At 38.0% G+C, this 18,867-nt stretch overlaps 2 protein-coding genes across 2 annotated transcripts; both read left to right on the forward strand.

Moving 5' to 3' along the window:
• Nucleotides 1-222: 222 nt before the first annotated feature.
• Nucleotides 223-2,285, forward strand: LOC149587316 (uncharacterized). Its single transcript, XM_089863597.1, has 6 exons — nt 223-341; nt 426-575; nt 646-768; nt 969-1,190; nt 1,258-1,357; nt 1,503-2,285. The coding sequence occupies exons 2-6, from the start codon at nt 543-545 to the stop codon at nt 1,637-1,639; spliced, it is 615 nt and encodes a 204-aa protein (XP_089719723.1). The 5' UTR covers nt 223-341; nt 426-542; the 3' UTR covers nt 1,640-2,285.
• An 11,767-nt stretch (nt 2,286-14,052) lies between these two features.
• On the forward strand, nt 14,053-18,654 carry LOC149587317 (ATP-binding cassette sub-family C member 1-like). Its single transcript, XM_089863449.1, has 12 exons — nt 14,053-14,380; nt 14,505-14,681; nt 14,805-14,918; nt 14,980-15,117; nt 15,186-15,321; nt 15,453-15,513; nt 15,606-15,908; nt 16,282-16,456; nt 16,517-16,771; nt 18,204-18,350; nt 18,422-18,493; nt 18,564-18,654. The coding sequence occupies exons 1-11, from the start codon at nt 14,336-14,338 to the stop codon at nt 18,446-18,448; spliced, it is 1,578 nt and encodes a 525-aa protein (XP_089719575.1). The 5' UTR covers nt 14,053-14,335; the 3' UTR covers nt 18,449-18,493; nt 18,564-18,654.
• Nucleotides 18,655-18,867: the final 213 nt, after the last annotated feature.

Below are 18,867 nucleotides of genomic sequence, written 5' to 3' on the forward strand. Positions count from 1 at the left end.
ATATATTTAAAATATTTTTAATATATACAAGTCCATTAAAGACATAACTAAACCATGGCAATATCCATTGAAGGCATCGAAATAAATTTGCAAAACAGTCCTGTAGGGCAGTATCGACGGTATTTATGTCCACGAAGTGACTGTTAAGCGGAGTAAATATAAGCCTTTCCTTTTTATCAAAGCAGCAATTTTATTACGTAGAATAATCCACCATTATCGGTGTTAATCAATTAGCTTAAATATCACTCTTGTATCTTGATCCATCAGTGTCTTGGAATTATACTCGTTTCAAATTGCTATTGATAGACACTCTTTCGTATGAAATTTAACGTAACTTATTCGTACGTCTCAGCTCTTATTTTGTGGATTACGTCGATTACCAGTTGCATATCCGAATAATTTTAAAATTGTTTAAAACACTTTAGGATGACGACTTCAACAAAAAAGACGATCGTGACAAAATATCTTTAAAGGAAACCCTTGTTAAATATTTGAAACGAAAGGAACTTTATCTACTTTGGGTTATAGGTTTTCTATTGGCCATGCCAAGCATTTACGTTTTCACATACTTCAAAGTAAAGTTACATAAAATTATGGTCTTTAAATCTCGTGCTCTTATTAACCTTTTCCTTCTCAAAATTTTAGTCATTTGGAATGCATATTGTGAACAACGATCATCTATTGACTCACGCTCACTCCTTCGTCTCATCTGGAACTATATTCGGGAAAATAATTATTGGAATTATTTGTGATAAAACATCTCACAAGGTGCGTGTAAGACACTAAGGGGGGCACGTTTGCGTTAAGGAAGAAACTCTATATACTAGCACCTTCATAACTTGTGTAAAGTCTCACCCCTTTGATGATCGAAGTACGGGAATAAGATGTTGGATAAGTCAGAAATGTTACTAGGCTCCATTAAAAAACGTAAAATAGTTTTCAATAAGTTCTGTATGTTCTTTTTTCAGGTTGCCCTCGTTGTGATATGCTTATGTTTAGGACCATTCATACAGTTGCTAACATTTTGCGCTTATCTTCCACCAACGGCTTTTTTGATCACTTCATCCCTCTGTGGATTTATAGCCATTTCCGCTGGCAGCGCAGCATTTTGCATTTTACCAATGTGTACAGTTCGTATTTTTGATAAAAATCATTCTGGAGAGGTGTCGGGCCTTATCATGAATTGTCAGGTGATTATTTTCAGTTTTACCTAAAGATTAGAACTCACAGAGTTAAAAAAATGTATTTCGGTTTCAGTTTATTGGTGGACTTGTCTCAAGTGCCATGTTTGAGCCTCTACAAGACTTTCTTGGCTGGAATTGGATGTTTACACTTCAGTTGGGAATTTCTGCTTTAGGTAGGTATATATATATATATATATATATATATATATATATATATATATATATATATATACATATATTTCTCTATCGTATACTATGCACAAGACTAGACTTACCACTTACAAGAAAACCCATGTATCTTAAAATTTTCTTTTATAGCTTTAATTGTTACGCTATCCCTGCCTAATGAAAAAGATGGATCTTCAAATGGGAAAAATGAACGTAAAGTGGATAAATTGAATGTTAAATTGACAAACTTTGTACAAAACTCTTATCCAGATGGAAACTGTGAATGAAATCATTAATATGAAAGTTTGTAGTAAACTCGATAATTTTGAAAATTTGTAAATTTGGAATGAAGCTCGAATATTACCTTAGCGTGTTTGAAAACATGAATACTGTACTGCATGAGCCCATACGAAACTAACACCGCTTTCAACCACACCTAGCTAATACGGAAATTCCTTTACGTGACTTGTTAAATTTCGATTCGCAAAATCGTTTAGCTTGCTTTGGATTCTTTGATCCCTTTTAATAGTAATCGGGAAATTTAATTCTACTTTAAATTTATGTATGTGAATTTTTTCGACACTTAAGTAGCCTTTGCCTACTCGGAGTTCAGTAAATACTGGCACTTAACTCCCCATCTTCCTAATATTCGGCTCTGGCTTACATAATGTAGGGAAGTTATTATAGTATAGAATTCACATTAAAAGTTTTCCCAAAACCGAGTCACGGGTTTCAGGCCATTAGTTGTTGAACGCATTTTTGGTGCGTTGTTTAACTTTTCCCGTTTCGATCAAAATGGCGTCTGCATCACCACATTCAAACAGCTCGCAAAGAACCAAAGCTTAACTAATTAATTTGTTATAATTTAACTAATTTCCGAAAGTGTTGGGCTAAAACAATTTTGAAATAAATTTAGATGATTCTTTGTAACAATGATTCTCTCATGATTTGGGTAATTTTGAAAATATTGGCTGACTTATCAACCAAAAACTTTATGTAGCTCGCTTAAAATTTATCAGTCGCAATTAAAATTGACGTCACGATTAACTGAAGCGCATCCAAAAAGCCTGCTCTTCCTAATTGGCTTCTGGTGTTACTGGATGAAGCCTTAATATTGATTTTCATATTGACCTTCTAAGAGAAAGTATTTGACGACCTCTAGATATAAAATAATCCTGATAAATTCATCTTCCTGCAAATGCGTTTAAATTTTTGAACATGGGGAATTCTGTCTTGGCATAACCTTGAAAATTTCCTGACTTTTGAAATTGCAAACATTCCACTGATTAGAATAGATAAAGTAGATGACGCTACGTACGTGATATAAATGGGCGTTAGACTGTTGAAAGTAACCGAGAAGTTCTTTTCCTTCAAAATAATTTGGAATGACATGGTTTAATTTCATGGTGACACCATGAAGGTCAAAGCTATCGGGGATTATTCTTGGTTACCGAAACCTTCCCAACACTGCTGGGAAACCATATATTTTGAAGGAGACTACTTCAACGTAACGATACAGTAGCACGGAAATCTTCAGTATAATGATTCTTAGTGTAACGACGTATGCAAGGAAGACAAGTTGGGAAAACCAAAATACTACCTCTCCGTGTCAAGAGGTCTACTACTACAAACGTATTTACCTAGATATGGAATTATTTAACTTTTTTGAAGTAAACATTTACGAAATATTGAAGCAGTATTCCAAACATAGCGAATGTACAGTAAAGCAGACGACATTTTACATCCAATAAGGATAAATCTTGGACACATGGAAATCAGTCAATGGGGAAAAGAACAGGAAATGAAGTCTACGCTTCAGCTGTTTACCCTATATTCTGAAAGCTACATTCACAACTGGTTTGCAGTGTAAACACTATCGTCTCGTCTCACCTCAACAATATTCTTAGTTTGCCAACATGAATGTTAACGTTAAATAACACCAAAGCTAAATTGTAGCTAGACGCACTAATAGTCAATGCGCGCCATAAAGAGAATAATAAGTCTGTAGTTACTACCCGTTTACCATTAGCCCTTTTACTAACCTTATAATTATTATTTAAGAGTGTATTTAACTTTCGGCTCACTCTGAACCGTTGATGTCTGTTCATTCCAGACACGAAAATCAAAGCCAAGAGTTTACTTCACCTCAGGCCTCAATTATTTACTCTTTGTTTCACTAAGCCTTTTGCGGATAATACTTGTTATACGCGCCGGAGTTTAGGTCTTAGTTTTCTTCATGAAATCACTAAACCAAGGATTATTCTATATACAGATGTAGTATAGCTTAAGCAATATATAAACAGCCATTTCAAATAACAATATTAAAAAAAATCTTTGGAATATCAAAATGAAACAGAGCTTTAAAGCTACAAAAGTACTAAATGCATCATAATTACGAAAAATACTTCCACATATTCACTTTATATTATGGAAAAAGGGAATATTAAGATTCTGTATGATTTCTTAACACATCAACACAAGGCTAACTGCTAACGCGACGCACTAGTGTAACAATGGACGGACACACACAGACAACAAGAGTAACAAGGAGTGTAAACCCATTAGTGGAAGCAGTATTTGTTTTCCGAAACAATCTCGCTTATGTTTATCCTCTCTAGACGTCGCTAAAAACGTATTACTACTACGTAAAATATTAATAGACAGGCAAGGATTGATACCATTAAAGAAGGAGCGCAATATTATCCATATTTTCATTTCATATACAGAGAAAAGAAATTATTATGTTTCTGAGAGGAGCTTCCCATTTTGGTTGTTGTTTTGAAAAATATATCGCAATGCACGGGCCTTGATAGATAGGAGGCAATGAATGAAATATATCGCATGCACGGGCCTTGGCAGATATAGGAGGCGATGATAATCTCTCTCTTTGCACGAGAGGTTTATCTTTTATATTTAAATAAATATAATTATTTTTAATTATTTTAATCTTCAATAATTAACATTAATAATAGTTAAATCGTTTAAAATAAAGTTATACCTATTATCATCTCAACTTTGCTAATATTGACGTTTAAAGTGAAGGGTACCCCTCTTGCCCACTTTCTTCAAATTTTGGGGTATATATACGATTCGTTTCCATTATAATAGTAAGGAAAAAGCGCAATTGCGAAAACCTTTGGTGGCGATCCCACCTTAGGGAGGCTAGACGTTTCTCGTAACCCTAGCTGATCGCCGCGTATATCCTAAAACCAAACGATGATAATGGAGTAGAAGCCAATGATACAGATTGGTGTCTATGTGGAATAGACGGAAGACCAGTGGATGGTGGTGTTGGAAGCCAATGATACAGATTGGTGTCTATGGTGGTGTTTAGGAGCCAGTATGTACAGGCTGGTGTCCAAGTGGGATGGACAAAGACCAGAAGATGGTGGTGATTAGAAGCCAGTATGTACAGACTGGTGTCCAAGTGGAATGGACGAAGATCAGAAGATGGTGGTGATTAGAAGCCAATATGTACAGACTGGTGTCCAAGTGGAATGGACGAAGACCAGAAGATGGTGGTGATTAGAAGCCAATATGTACAGAGTGGTGTCCATGTGGGATGGACGAAGACCAAACATGGTGGTGTGAGAACTCAAATATAGAGTAGCCAACGGAGAGAAATACAATTTTCTAAATTTCTGTGACCTGTCAATGCGGTCCGGAAATTGGGAACACGTTTGCTCCGATACGCAAACTGCGAACGCGGCCACGTGGGTGTAACAACGGACAGACACACAGACACACACACAGACACACACACAGACACGGCCGTTACAGAACCTCTCCTGGACTACGTCACACGGAGAGGTAAAAATTTGTCTTATTTAAATTTCTAAACGAAACAGAGGAACACGTAATTTTTTAGTAACTGAAAGTTTCAGGTGACTTAAAAAAATAAAATGGAATATTTCAATCGGCTGCATTTAATCTCTTCTATCTTCCAAAAACTAACTTAAAGGGAGGATGAAGCGGAAAATCAAGTGCTTTTTTATCGATTCTTTTACTTATTATAAGACCCGTTTGCATAGTGAAACAAACATTCAGGAAATTCCTCCGAAAGATTTTAAAATTCAAATTACGATCAGATTTTAAAGATAATTTGAAATAAGCCCTTTCGACCATTCGCATAACGGTCTGCCTTGCTCTTAAAAAAATTTCCGTTGCACGATCCATGTCTCGCGCCACGATTGTCACATCGAGAGCAGTTTTTATCAAATCTTGCGCTAAATTTCATTGGGCATGGAGTGTGCCACGAGAATTTTGTTAACAAGAAGGTAGGGCGTTACGAGATTGGTCGGAGGTGCTTATATCAACATATCCATAAAATCTCAACCTAATTTGAATTCTACAATCATTTGGAGATATTTCCAGGAGATTTCACTATGCAGACTGGTCTTACAATAAATAGAACAATCGATAAAAAATCACTTGAGTTTCCATTTCACCCTCCCATTAAAGTACAAAACCTAACACAAGTTACAAAACATTAAGGTCTATTCAGGCTACACTAAAATCTAACGTTCACGTTGGTCAAAATGCACTGTTCTGTTAAGTAGTCTGTTCACTGCGTAAAAGATTCGTGGGTCTAGTTTCAAAATTGATAATTTCGTCGGGCAGTGTCGTGATGGCACCACCTCGTTAGGGCCTTACTGACGCGAGCTATGATTTAGCACACGATATATGAACAGTTTCAAGATTTTTGGAGCGCTCTTGTCGGTATTTTTCATCATGGATTATTCTATTTTACTAAATAAAAAAGTCACTCGTTTTAAGGCGTCCGTTCTCACGTCTGAACAGGCAAATGAACGTACCGACGGGAACGTAAAATATAGTCTGAACTATCCTCCAAAGAGGGTATAAAGAGGGGGAGTTGAAGCTGGCAGTTTGGCAAGGTATTATTTATTTTTTTATATTTTCCTCCTAATATCCGGTTCACCGTATTTCAACCAATAAGAGGTCAAAGAAAGATGCGCGCACATCGGAAGCTTGGAGTAAGACTTTCAAAGCGAGAACACTCCAGCCAAGCCTTCTACTCCCCTCTTTATACCCTCTTTGTTCTGAATGAGCCTTTAGTAATTTTATAGGCAATATGGCAATACATTATGATACATCTAAAAAGATCCTAGAGAAGCTATACGTATATACACATAAGCTATGATCCAGGAATATTACCATATAGGTACTGTTGACAATTTGACGTAAGCGTCCTTGGTGCAAAGTGGCTTTTAAAGAGCCATTCAACCCAAACTAGTAATAATTTATCTTGATGATTTGAATAATACTCTAAACCAAAGTAATTTTCTTAGCAATATTGCTAACACGAAGTTAGGTTACCTCTTTCCTCCTCAGTGGGCCAACGTCCCATAATCAGATGCTGAGACTTAATCTCAATCGTTAGGATTCGGAAACACCCTTGTCCGCTACTGTTCTGGAATACACTAAAGTATGCAAAGGTATTAAAGTTCTGTGACGTAATTTTAAAGGACCTACATGTTTCGTTTTTAACTGTGCCAGTGACGGGGTTGTAACTCGTTAAAAAATCGTTAAGACCTAAACCGCCTGACTAAATCCCTGGCTTTGTTTGTTGACTTTGCAGATACTTTGCACCTCACTTATTGGGGCCAAAAGCCGCAAGGGGTGAAGCCTGTTCTTGGGTATAGAAAACGGCGCACATTTTTGGTATTTTTGTACAGTTTCGTATTTTGACAATCGTTTTTGTTGCTCTTGGAAAAGAAGGGGCTACAAGTGAGAATAAAACAGATTGAAGCGTGATAATGACAGGTCGCAATTGATTTGAGTCTTGGTTATAATAGTGGCTTTTGCCAGCTCTGCGGGGAAATAAGTCAGGAGCCACGAGCGCGTGCCACTAATTCTCCTGCGGGACTCGTTAACAATGGCGGGTGCCTTTTTTCAAATTCATTAACCACCGTGTTTGAAAGGCCGCCTCGCAAGCTGTCCTCCGCTGCCTTTTGTAAAACTTTTTTTTGCTAATTTGCTGTTTTTTTTCTTGATTCTTTCACAAGTCTTTTGGCCCCGTTGATACCCCTTGCACTGTAAAGCGTGATTTCATTTTCATCGCATTTTTTGTATCTTTGTTCTTTTTTTACTTAATTTGTGAATGTGCATCTTTATCAGCGATGAAAAATCGGGTTAAAGTCGTGTCTCATTCCCACTAGTGTTATAAAGTCTCGATGGTTTTTTGAGATTTCATTTCGTGACCTGTTATGGTAATTTGTAAGGGAACAAGACCAGGGCCGTCTTAAGTGCTATATGGGCCCCTGGGCAGTGCAGTATATTGGGCCACCCAGCCCCCTGTATAAAAGAAATTAATCGAGAAATAAAAATATTTATTATTTCCTCCAAACAAAAGCATACAAATTCAACAGTCAACGCAAAGTCAGAAACATTTGCGCGATTTCTTCCTTGCAAATTCCTTTATAATTGGATCGAAGTCAATCATTTTTAGGTTGTCGTTTTCCATGCTCATGATAGATAGACAGTTTAAGCGCTTCTGCCCCATTGTGCTACGCAACTCATTTTTAATAAGTTTTAGTTTTGAGAATGAACGCTCTCCTGGAACGTTGGTAACCATCATACACATGAACATTCTTAGGGCTATTTCCACATTCGGAAACACAGATGTTAAGTTGTCCGAAATAATTTTTTTATACAATGCAGGTAGCGAATAACAATTTTTAGCAAGAAGTATGTATTGTTTAAGATGCATACATTCATTTAAAAGGTTCTCTAAATCAAGATCTCTGTGATATACTTTAGCCAAATGTTCACACTTCTTTTTTAATTCATCAGAATCTATTGTTTTTAACTCGCCGAAGAAAGAGAACAGATTTCCAATTGATGAGTAACATTCTGCACGTTTCGTGATTTCACAAACTAAACTGTCTATCACTGGAAGGAAAGTTTCCACCTTAAACCTTTCACTTTTACTGAGTCGTACCTCTTCGCCTGATCCATCGTGTCTAGTCAGACGTACACTACGTTTTCTTTCTCGTTTATTCCCATCGGTGTAATCGATATCAGGATATCTATTTCTCACTTTTAATTCATATTCATAGAATTTTTCTCTAGCTTCCTGAAGGTAGACTTTTAAAGTTTCAAGAAGGTTGATGGCAACAAGTATGTTTACTTCCTCAGACTGCAGGACTTTACTTATTTTGTTCACCCTTTCAAGTATGTCATTCCAAAGCAATGTGAATCGTTTCCAGGTGGTCCATTTTATGGCTCAGTCCTTCCGCTTCTCGCCTTGTATTCACTTCCTGGTCAGTGTCAGCAGATATAGAATCCAGCGCCTCTTTAATTTTCTCGAAGCCACCATTTAGAGCACGAACAGCATCAAAATGTGCTGACCATCTCGTGTCAGACAGACGCTTGACCGCAACATTTTTACCTAGATGTGATAAAAGTACATTCCCTCGGTGTGTAGAAGCGGAGAAAAAGGTATACAGATGCTGAACAAAGTGAAAGAATTTTATAGTCTCTAGACAACACTCAGCAGCTTTAACTCCAACCAAGTTAAGGCTGTGCCCAGCACAGGGGACGTACATGGCAAATTCATTCTGTGCCCTAATGCGCGCTTGTAATCCATTATATCGTCCTGACATATTTGAAGCATTGTCATATGACTGACCACGGCAATTGGCTACTGGTATTTTGTTTTAATGAAGGAACTCCAAAACCGTGTTGGCTAGATTCTCCGCTCCATGAGAAAATATGGGGATGAACTTAAGGAAACGTTCTACAGGCTCACATCCTCTAATATACCGGACCGTAAATGTTAGTTGATCAGTGTGTGAAATGTCAGGAGTGGAATCCACGCTTATTGAATAATATTTTGATGCTTCGATTTCTTTAAGAATAGCACAAACAACATGTTGAGCCATTATTTCAATAAATTCCTCGCAAATATTTGACGATAAATACGATGGATTTCCCTTTCCATGATTCCCATACTGCTTTAGATGTTCTTCCAAAAAGGGGTCAAATTCACTTAACAACTCTAAAATACCTAAGTAGTTTCCATTTTTTAAAGACCCAATTGTTTGATTTTCTCCACGAAATGGTAGCCCTCTGGAAGCTAGAACGCGAATTACCGAAACAACCCGCGTGAAAACTTTGTACCAATACTCTTGATCAGAGCGATGCGGTTGGAGTAATAAAGAATCTACTTTTCCCGCTTCTTTATGTCGAATCAAATATGCTGTCATGCACTTGCGATGCTCCTCGTTGTTTTCATGTTGATCAATTAAATTGCTGTGTTTCCAATCATTGAATTCTGTCGTTGCAAAACCAGATTCGATTTTGGAAAACAGACGACAAACAAAGCAGTATAAACGACCTTGGGATGGTGAATAAAGTAGCCATTCGCGCTTTATTTTCTCGCCATTACGTAATTCACGATGGAACACATTTTTTGACAAATATCTAGTCTTGGAATTCTGATGCCCTTCGCCGTCTGCTTTATACACTCGGCGTGACTTGGAAAGGTCGCTTCCATCTGACAAGATGTCGGCCCATTTCTAATCCAGTAATCAACTGTTTTAGGATCGCCGATTACCCAGAGCCCTGCATCTGTTTCCTGGAAGAAAGATGTTATTGTTTCACATTTAGGCACTTCCACTGGTGGAATATCCTCATCTGGATCAGTTGCAGGAACAAGTGAAGACTCCACTGCAAAGTCGGTTGGAATTGTGGTCGTTGAGGTCATCGGTGATGTTGTTGAAAGAGAACTATTAACGGGCTCAGCAGTTCTCATGGCAGTTTGATGGAACCAAGATGTTACCTTGGGAAAATTGCTAACTTTCTCTTTCTCCTGCGCAGCTCGTTTCCTCTTCTGGGCACCGCTCAAAGTATTGCGTTTCATTTTTGATTTTATCACCAATAATCTCTATTTATTGTTTGTCTAACATCCCAGTCAAAATTTATTCATAACATTATATTTTAAACATAGTTCTCTACTTTCAGCAGGGAAAGATATAGACTTGTAGCCCACGTGTTGCCCAACCGCGAGAATGAGAGAGAAAATCCCAGGGCGAAATGACAGTCTAGACTGAGTCTGGTTTAGGGTGAAGGTTTCAAAATAAAAAAATAAGCTGATGTGCGGCTGTGAAGTGAGGCCATGGGGAGGGAAGGGGGATAATGTAAGAGACGTCATAGGTCTCAGATTTTTAGTTTTATATTTTTCAAGTTCCAAGGCCCAATTTTTTATTGAAAAGACTGAATGACCGAAGGAAAATAGTTTATATTTTCAAGCGGTTTTCTTATGACAACAAATGTAAAATGAGTATTATGTGACAATTATGGGGCCCCTTTTGTTGAGGGGCCCCTGGGCCAGTGCCCAACGGGCCCAATGGATAAGACGGCACTGAGTACACCGTCCTATAAGCTGCACTATACTCTAAGACCGTGTTTGCTAAAGTGGAGCTAATTTTTTGGAAACTCCCCCCAGGAGCGTAACACGGCTCTTATACGAGTTTCGTTGTTTGACCCGACCAGGGTGATCCTGTCTGTCCATTCTTCGTCCGAGAACGGGTCGATATTTGGCAACAGAAGTTAGCTTTTAAGGTTTGTAAGCCGTCGAAGTTCAGCCGACTTTTTTTAACCCTAAAGTAAAACTGAAACATCCGCCCCGCACTAAAATAGGAATTGAGGGAAAGGTATGTTCTGAGTCATAAACTCCGTAGCAGCAAACCGCCGGAATTACGGCGTGATTAAACGAACGTGATGGCTAAACATACAGAATGGGATTTGGCGTCTCTCATGGGAGAAACGGGGATCAGGAAGGGGCGCGTACTGGGGCGGTCAGAAGGTTTTTCCTACGCTCGACCGCTCTTTAGCCTTACGCTTCATTTGTGGAAGGCAGGTAATCAGAAACTCTCCCCTCTTCCCCCCCCCCTCATTTTTCCAAACTTCCACATTCACAGCAGATACCACGAGATTTTTGTTTCTCGTATTATTGTTTTGTCTTAAAGCACCTTATGTGTACTGGTACCAGTACAATCCTGTCACGGATGAGATATAAATGGAGAAGTATAGACGAGTATTGTCGTTGCAAAAATCTCCCATCCGTTTTAAACAATGATTCGGTGCTGTAGTAGTAGGGGAAATTCAGAATTTGCTACAAAATATAATTAACCATCTCATGGAACGTATTTATTTAAAAGAAGGATTAAAAACAAACAGCAGTCTATGTGTTTGTCTATGTGTGTCTGTCCGTTGTTAAATTAGTGCACCGCGTTAGCAGTTCGCCTTGTGTTCGTGTGTAAAGATTAAGAAATCCTACAGAAGCTTAATATTCAATTTTTCCATAATATTAAATGAATATGTGGAAATATTTTTCGTAATTACGATGCCTTTAGTAGTTTTGTAACTATAAAGCTCTGTTTCATTTTGATATCCCAAGGATATTTTTTATATTATTATTTGAAATGGATGTTTATATATTACTTAAGCTATTCTAAATCTGTTTATAGCATAATCCTTTCTTTAGTGATTACAAGAAGAACGCTACTCTGGAGGTCAAATGAACTTTTATTTGTCTAAGGCCTAGTGAACCATAAAGTAAACGCTTGGGTTTGTTTTTCGTTTCTGTAATGCAGAGACACCAACGGTTCAGAGTGAGCCGAAAGTTAAATACACTTTTAACGGTAATAGTTAGTATAGGGCGCTGTCGGTTAGCTGTGGCATAGGGGCTAGCCACCACCCCTCTATGCATTGTAAAGGGACCCACCTGTAAACAAGCCACAGGCTTAGTGTGGAAATCCCTTCATAGGCAAAGCTTAGATTATTATTATTATTATTATTATTAAATAATCAGGCTTAGATTTAATAATTGAGTAAAGCGTCATGGTGGAAATCTGGGCCGCGTTCAGCAGAGCTCAGCGCTGTTAGTAGTGTCCTGCAGAATGGGATTTGGTTTTGGAATTTTGACGTCACGCTGCTCAGCGCTGAGCCAGCGCAGTCACCAAAGAAAATAGTAGGGTTTTTGGATAACGTGACGTAAAACGCTTAGTTATCAGCTTGGCGAAAAGAACCTGGAGGAATTATTACAAATAGCTCTTGCTGATTCTGATGGGACCATAGCTATTTAATTGGCGTGAAACCAGTTGATCAGGCGAGAATTTTAAGGGACATGTTAGTCTTTCTAATTTTAATTATAAAAGTTGTTTTTATCTATCTGTATAAATATGTTATCATACAATTTTTGTTAAGACTTCGTACCTTGCATGCTTTATTGCGCTAGCGTCATTTTTAAAACACCTATTACCCGAGAAAAGCATTCAGCAAAGCCATGACGACAGAGCTCACCGGTAAACGTTTTCCAAAACCCGCTGTCTTTTTTGGTGAGCTCTGCTGAACGCAGCCCAGATCAGTGAAAGGTCTGATCGTAATCGGATTGTAGCTTCGTGTTTTCATGCTTTTTATGGTGCGCATTTACTTTCAGTGCGTGTATCCACAAATAAGCTTTGGTGTTATGTAACGTTAACAGTCATGTTGACAAACTAAGAAAATCGTGTAGGGGAAACGAGAGGATAGTGTTTACACGGCAACCGTGTTGTGAATATGGCTTTGAACATAGAGGGTATACAGTTGAGGAGTAGAAAATTGGGCCTTTACAAACACGTAAAGATAATATCCCTCCAAAGTTTTATCTCTTCATTTCCCGTTTTTTCCCCATCGGATGATTTTAGTGTGTAGAAGTATATCCTTATTGGATGTAGAATTTCGTCTGATTTACAGTTTATTCGCTATGCTTTGTATACTACTTTAATATTTCATAAATTTTAACTTCAGTATTTGTTCATAAAAAAAGAAACATTTCCATATCTGGGTAAATAAGTTTGTATGTAGTCCTCCTCTTGACTCGGAGAGGTAATATTTTGGTTTTCCCAACTTGTATTTATATAATCAGGAATACAGACAGATAGTTTACATATTAGTTGTATGTGTTCCTGATATAACAATCGTAGAATTATTATCTAAAGCCCCTATCGTGAACTTTAATGCTAAAAAAATTGGTGGAATAAAAGCGCTGAAAGCCAAAAGCCTGGAATGTTGTTTTTGACGAAGAACACATGCGTTATCCAAGGTCTACAGTACAGAGAATTGTACTTCCTCTACGTCAGTCGCTGTTTATTCCATAAAGTTGAAAACATCATTACATGCTTCCAAAACGGATAATTTAGAAAAACATTAATTTGTAAATAATTAATCTTGATGGTGGATTAATTTTAATTAAGACCATGAGTAGCTAGTTTGGGGACCTGCTCAATCCGAAATTACACTAAGTAGGCGCGTGACAATTAAAGACCTCGGGTTTTTTAACAAAGATACGAGCCCACCCATAAGATTATACTGCCATGAAATAAAAAAACGTCGCTAAAAAGCTTATTGCCAGAAGCCCAATTGTTTAATCCTGTACTGATTATCTTCCCTAGAAAGAGGAGCCGCTATCTTGGCTTTTGGCATACAGCCTTGATAATGTTCAATTCTCCGTTATGTGATACATTGGCCTAACGTTTTTTAACTCAATTTTAAATGAAGGTTCAGATTCATTTCGGATTAGGCTATCTTGGGAAGGATACATTTTTATAAATAAATTTTACTCTTTTTGGTTGTTATAAACGATGCCGTATCATCTTGAGATTATTAAAAAGACCTTCCTACTAATACTAAGGACAATTTTTCTTCTAGAAAATGCAGAGTTCATAAAAACGTACGACGAGTTTCAACGCCTAAAGTCTGGTATTTTGTTATTCGGTACTCTAATGTAGACGAATTTGTTCTGAAATACACTTGTGTTTTGCCAGCCAGCTTCGATCAAGGCCTTTTAATGTAGGTTTTTATGGTTTTACGCTATCAACGCTACGGTTTATTTAGACGCTCGATAACATAGCAACTAGTTTGTTAGACAAATTTCTCAAGTTTATTCGAGGAAATATATTAGTATTATTCATCTTCAAATGGATTCATTTATTCTCGACGAATTTTGCGAATCTCCATTTTGGGTATGTTACTTGCTGTTTATTTATTTTACCAGGATTCTGTTAATGGCATTTCATAGCAAAAAAATAAGGGTTCGAAATTTCATCTTAGTGTTTAATAATTTAACCAACACGTTATTTTAATCAGGACTCCAATTTGACATGGTACACGGATGATCCAGACTTCACTCCTTTTTTTCAAAAGACCATCCTGGTCTGGGTGCCATGCACCGTACTCTGGTTCTTCCTTCCATTGGAAATCGCGCTGATCGCCAAGTCAAAGCGGAGAGGCGTCCGTTGTTCTCATCTTTCAATTACGAAAATTGTAAGTCGTCTTACACCTAACGAGCAAAAAGCATCATTGCAATACGCATTGTTGTACATCTGCAGTAGCAGGGACCACTGTAATATCTAAAACTTAGGAACTAGTTTTCTTTTGTTTTTTCAGCTCTTGGTTTTGTTACTGGCCGCAATTAGCGTCTTAAAATTTGCTAAACAAATATACTACGGCGATTTTCAAGTCGTTGATAATTTGGCAGTCGTCCTTCAATTTGGAACTTACGTAAGATAATTTACAAAGTCCGCGATGTTTTGAAAAAATAAATTGAAGTCGCGTGTTCCAGATCTTGGCGTTATTCCTCATAATTTACGGCAGAGGGGGTGGCACGGTGTTGTCCGGAATCCTGACAATGTATTGGTTTCTCTTAACACTAACGAAAATCGTCACTCTGAGATCCACCATCATCAAGTACTATTTACAAGTAAGCGAAGGTTTTCTTTCCATTTTATAATAATATTATGGGATGATAAAAAATGCGAAATATTTCAGAACGACAAAGATGATTATTTCGGGTTGGTAATTGAGTCGGTAATTTACCCTTTAGTAGTAATTACCCTAGTACTACACACTATGAGTGACGCCTCTTCTCACTACGAGAAACATGCGTTCGCAATCGAAATCAAAATGGTAATACTCCACTCATTTGCATTATAAGTGGTTTATGTATAATAATTTCAACACTGGTTACTATGAGCTCTAGCCTTCTCGCAACATTAATTGTTTTCTTAACATAAAGATGATTATTTTCAAACATTCTGAAATCAAGGGAAGATGATGCATCGTTTTGTTCACGCGTGGTTCATTCATGGCTTGAGAGGTAAATCTGTTCCCGATCTTGCGTCCACGTAAATTGGCCTTGCTTGAAGAAGTCATATCAGCGCAGCTAATTGTATTTTTAACGAATTGTAGCACCCTTTGGAAAGGTTGGAAGAAAAGCCTGGAACTATCGGATGTGTACGACTTGAATGACGCGAAGCGAGCGCTGACTGTCTCGCGCCTTTTCCAAAAACGCTGGAAACCCCAATCTGTGACCAAATGTGACAGGCATGAAATGGAAATGAAAGGATTTTCGGAAGAAAGAAACAGAACCAAATATCAAAGAGAGTCAATCAGTTGGCCCTTGTTGAGGACAGTCGGGCCTTGCTTGATTGCTGGATTGGTCCTACAAGTTCTGTCCGACGTAGTCTCTGTGTGCCCTGCCCTTTTGACAGGGTAAACAGTTTCACTTTTTCAACGTCACAACGTCATAAGTGATTATTTATGGGAAATCAAGAATAAAAGATAAAATTAAAATAAAAAGAAGGAGATTTACATGGTTTTCACTTAAAGTTTCAAATTAAGTTCCTTTGTAGTTGTCAGTTGGTTCTTTGCTCGTACTGAAGCGCAGAGAAAGGTTCAATCAAATGGGCAATAACATTTTCGGTTTCTGTGGGTCAGATTTGTTAACCTATAGTGTTTTCATTCTTCTGAACATTCTTTAAAACCGATTCTAATAGAGATTTAAATTGCAAGTGGTTGGCCACGCTGCAATGAATTAAGTAAACTTTGGAACCGAGATAACCAGTTTACTCACTTATGTTTTCAGTTCCATTATTGATTACTCGACGAGCGACGATCCTTTGTGGAAGGGGATTTTCTACGCTTGCCTTTACGGTTTGGCCGGTCTGGCGCAATCTTTATTGCAAGAAGGCAGCGCTATTTTCCACACCAAACTAGGGTTGAGACTCAAATCCGCCACCATGCACGTTCTGTACAAAAAAGTAAGTTAGGGTTATCGTGATAGTGTTACGATAGTTCATTAATGACATTCGTCGAAGCAGACATTTCGCTTGACGAGCAGTGACCGACGTGACCTGACAATGGGCGAAATACTGAACACGATGTACGTGGACACGAACAGATTCCAAATTCTGTCGCCGCAACTGAGTCTCTTGTGGTCGGTCCCGGTACAGTTAGTACTGTGCTTCGCCTTCATGTATCAAGAACTGGGATATTCAGCCTTTGCTGGCATCGTACCTATTGTCATTCTTCTTCCCCTGAACTATCTCAGCACCAAGAAATACAAAGAATTGCAGGTAAATGTTATACAAATTAAACAACACTAGACCTTAATCGAAATTAATAAAAATGTCAGTAGAACTGTTAACGGCGATTTATAACAAGCCTATTCATAAAGTTCGCATTCGAAAAAATTTGCCGGGGGTAAAAGCAAAGATGGAGGGCATTCTTCCCTCCTATGTCTGCACACGTGTCCCTGATGGAAAGTTAATTTTAAAATTGCCTATTACGCACAGACAAAAAAATTAAGATGCCTCAAGATATTATAGAACACTTTACAAGCCCTCGAATGAACAAGATCCTCAAATATAGACTCGAACTTGTTCCGTTCTAGATCGTTGTCACATTTCCAACAGCAGAGAAAGAAAGTACAGTCCGTGAAGAGTAGAAATGTAGACCGATTGTGGGGTTAACTTATATTATACAATGCAAACCGAAACTCCCACAGTGGGAGAAAGGAAAGGTGGTCGAAGGTGTTTAATTTGGTTTCTTCTTGTGACGTGGGTTACATTTTCTGTATAGACCATTTCAATGTAACTAAGAGGAAAAGACAGGGGGGTAAAACTTTGTCCTCCATGTCGCTTTTTGGCAGAGCAGGCCCGGATTAAGTAATTTTGCGCCCGGGAGCCGAAATAATATGCGCACCCTTAAGCCATAAAAAAGGAACAGCAAATGCTGCAAGGGGGAATACATTACCTCAATGCGCCCCCAAAAAGCCTGGCGCCCGGGGGTCAGTGCCCCTAGTCCCCCCCTTTAATCCGGCTCTGGCTCAAAGATGGCAAGGGATCAACCCCCTTGTATGTCCCGAGGGGACATGACGTTTTGTCATGGTTTTGTAAATAACTACGTTCATGGAATTCGCGTGTTGGTTATGACTATTAACTTTTATCACAATATCACGACTGGTGGAGATTCCTCGAATGCTTTATTTATCTCTTTTTTAAGGTTGAGTTGATGAAGCTGAATTACAACAGAATGAAAATGATGAGTGAAATCTTGAACGGAATCCGCGTCTTGAAGTTTTACGCCTGGGAGAGGTCATTCAACAGAATTGTTCTTGAAATCAGGAAGAAAGAAATTGCACTCATGAAGGAAAAAGCCCACTTCCAAGCAATAAATGGATTTATATCTGGTCTCATACCGGTTTTGGTACGAACGTAAATAATTTTGAAGAAGTGGATTATTATTAATGGGGGAACATAGAGGTGTAGAAATTTCAGTTCTGTATTAGTTTCATCTCCAATTTTCCCACTCGACTCTAAAAGGCCAGGCTCAAAAAAAGCGATAACGCCACATTTCAGCCGTGAAATAAGAACACGGGTTGAAGTTAGTTTTACTGTTGTTGATCGTCATCTCTTTCTGTTAAACTATTTAACCGTCAGGGCTTGCACACTCATTTACCTCCATATTGATTTTAAGATCCTACAGATATTGTTTCTACCTATTCAGATAACTACACCGTGTTTCGCCATGTACGTATTGATTGATGACGATAACGTTCTCACCTCGAGGAAAGCTTTCGTCTCCTTTCAGTTGGTTCGATTATTTGCGACGTCAATGCTTACTTTCCCTGATTTAGTAAATAGCCTAGTTTTGGTAAGAACGGTGTCGAGGGCATACTTTTGATTGTCTTCGTGCTTTTGTCAAAGAAACTTTTGAATTTATAGTTGGCGTCATTAAGAAACGACAACTAATTTCATGTTTTAAAACTTCTATTACAAAACATTTTCTCGACAAAAGTACAGTATAGAATTATCTCGTTGACCTTCCCTTTAAAATGACGCACATCCACTAAGCGACTCTTTACAGACACAAGTCTCGGTAAGGAGAATTTCAAAATTGTTGAGTCGTGGGGAAACCAAGCAATACGTGGAGCAGAAACCTAGCGATGCCCAATCTGGTATGTAAATTAATTAGAGACTTGAAAAGACGAGATAGGTCGTTTATTTTTTCTGGCAATAATTCTTACACATGCGGATGAATTTAAGCTCAAAATTTATTATCGGCGGTTATAATGTACACCTTGTATAAGGTAGAAGCGCGGAGAAAGAGACAATTACAGGAACTTCTTCAGAACTTAATCCACCAATCCGGGGAATTGGTATAAACAGAA

This window comes from Phalangium opilio, unplaced genomic scaffold (assembly GCF_054372755.1).
Source record: "Phalangium opilio isolate 3A_F unplaced genomic scaffold, DU_Popi_V2 ptg001170l_1, whole genome shotgun sequence".
NCBI classification, from domain to species: Eukaryota; Metazoa; Arthropoda; class Arachnida; order Opiliones; family Phalangiidae; genus Phalangium; species Phalangium opilio.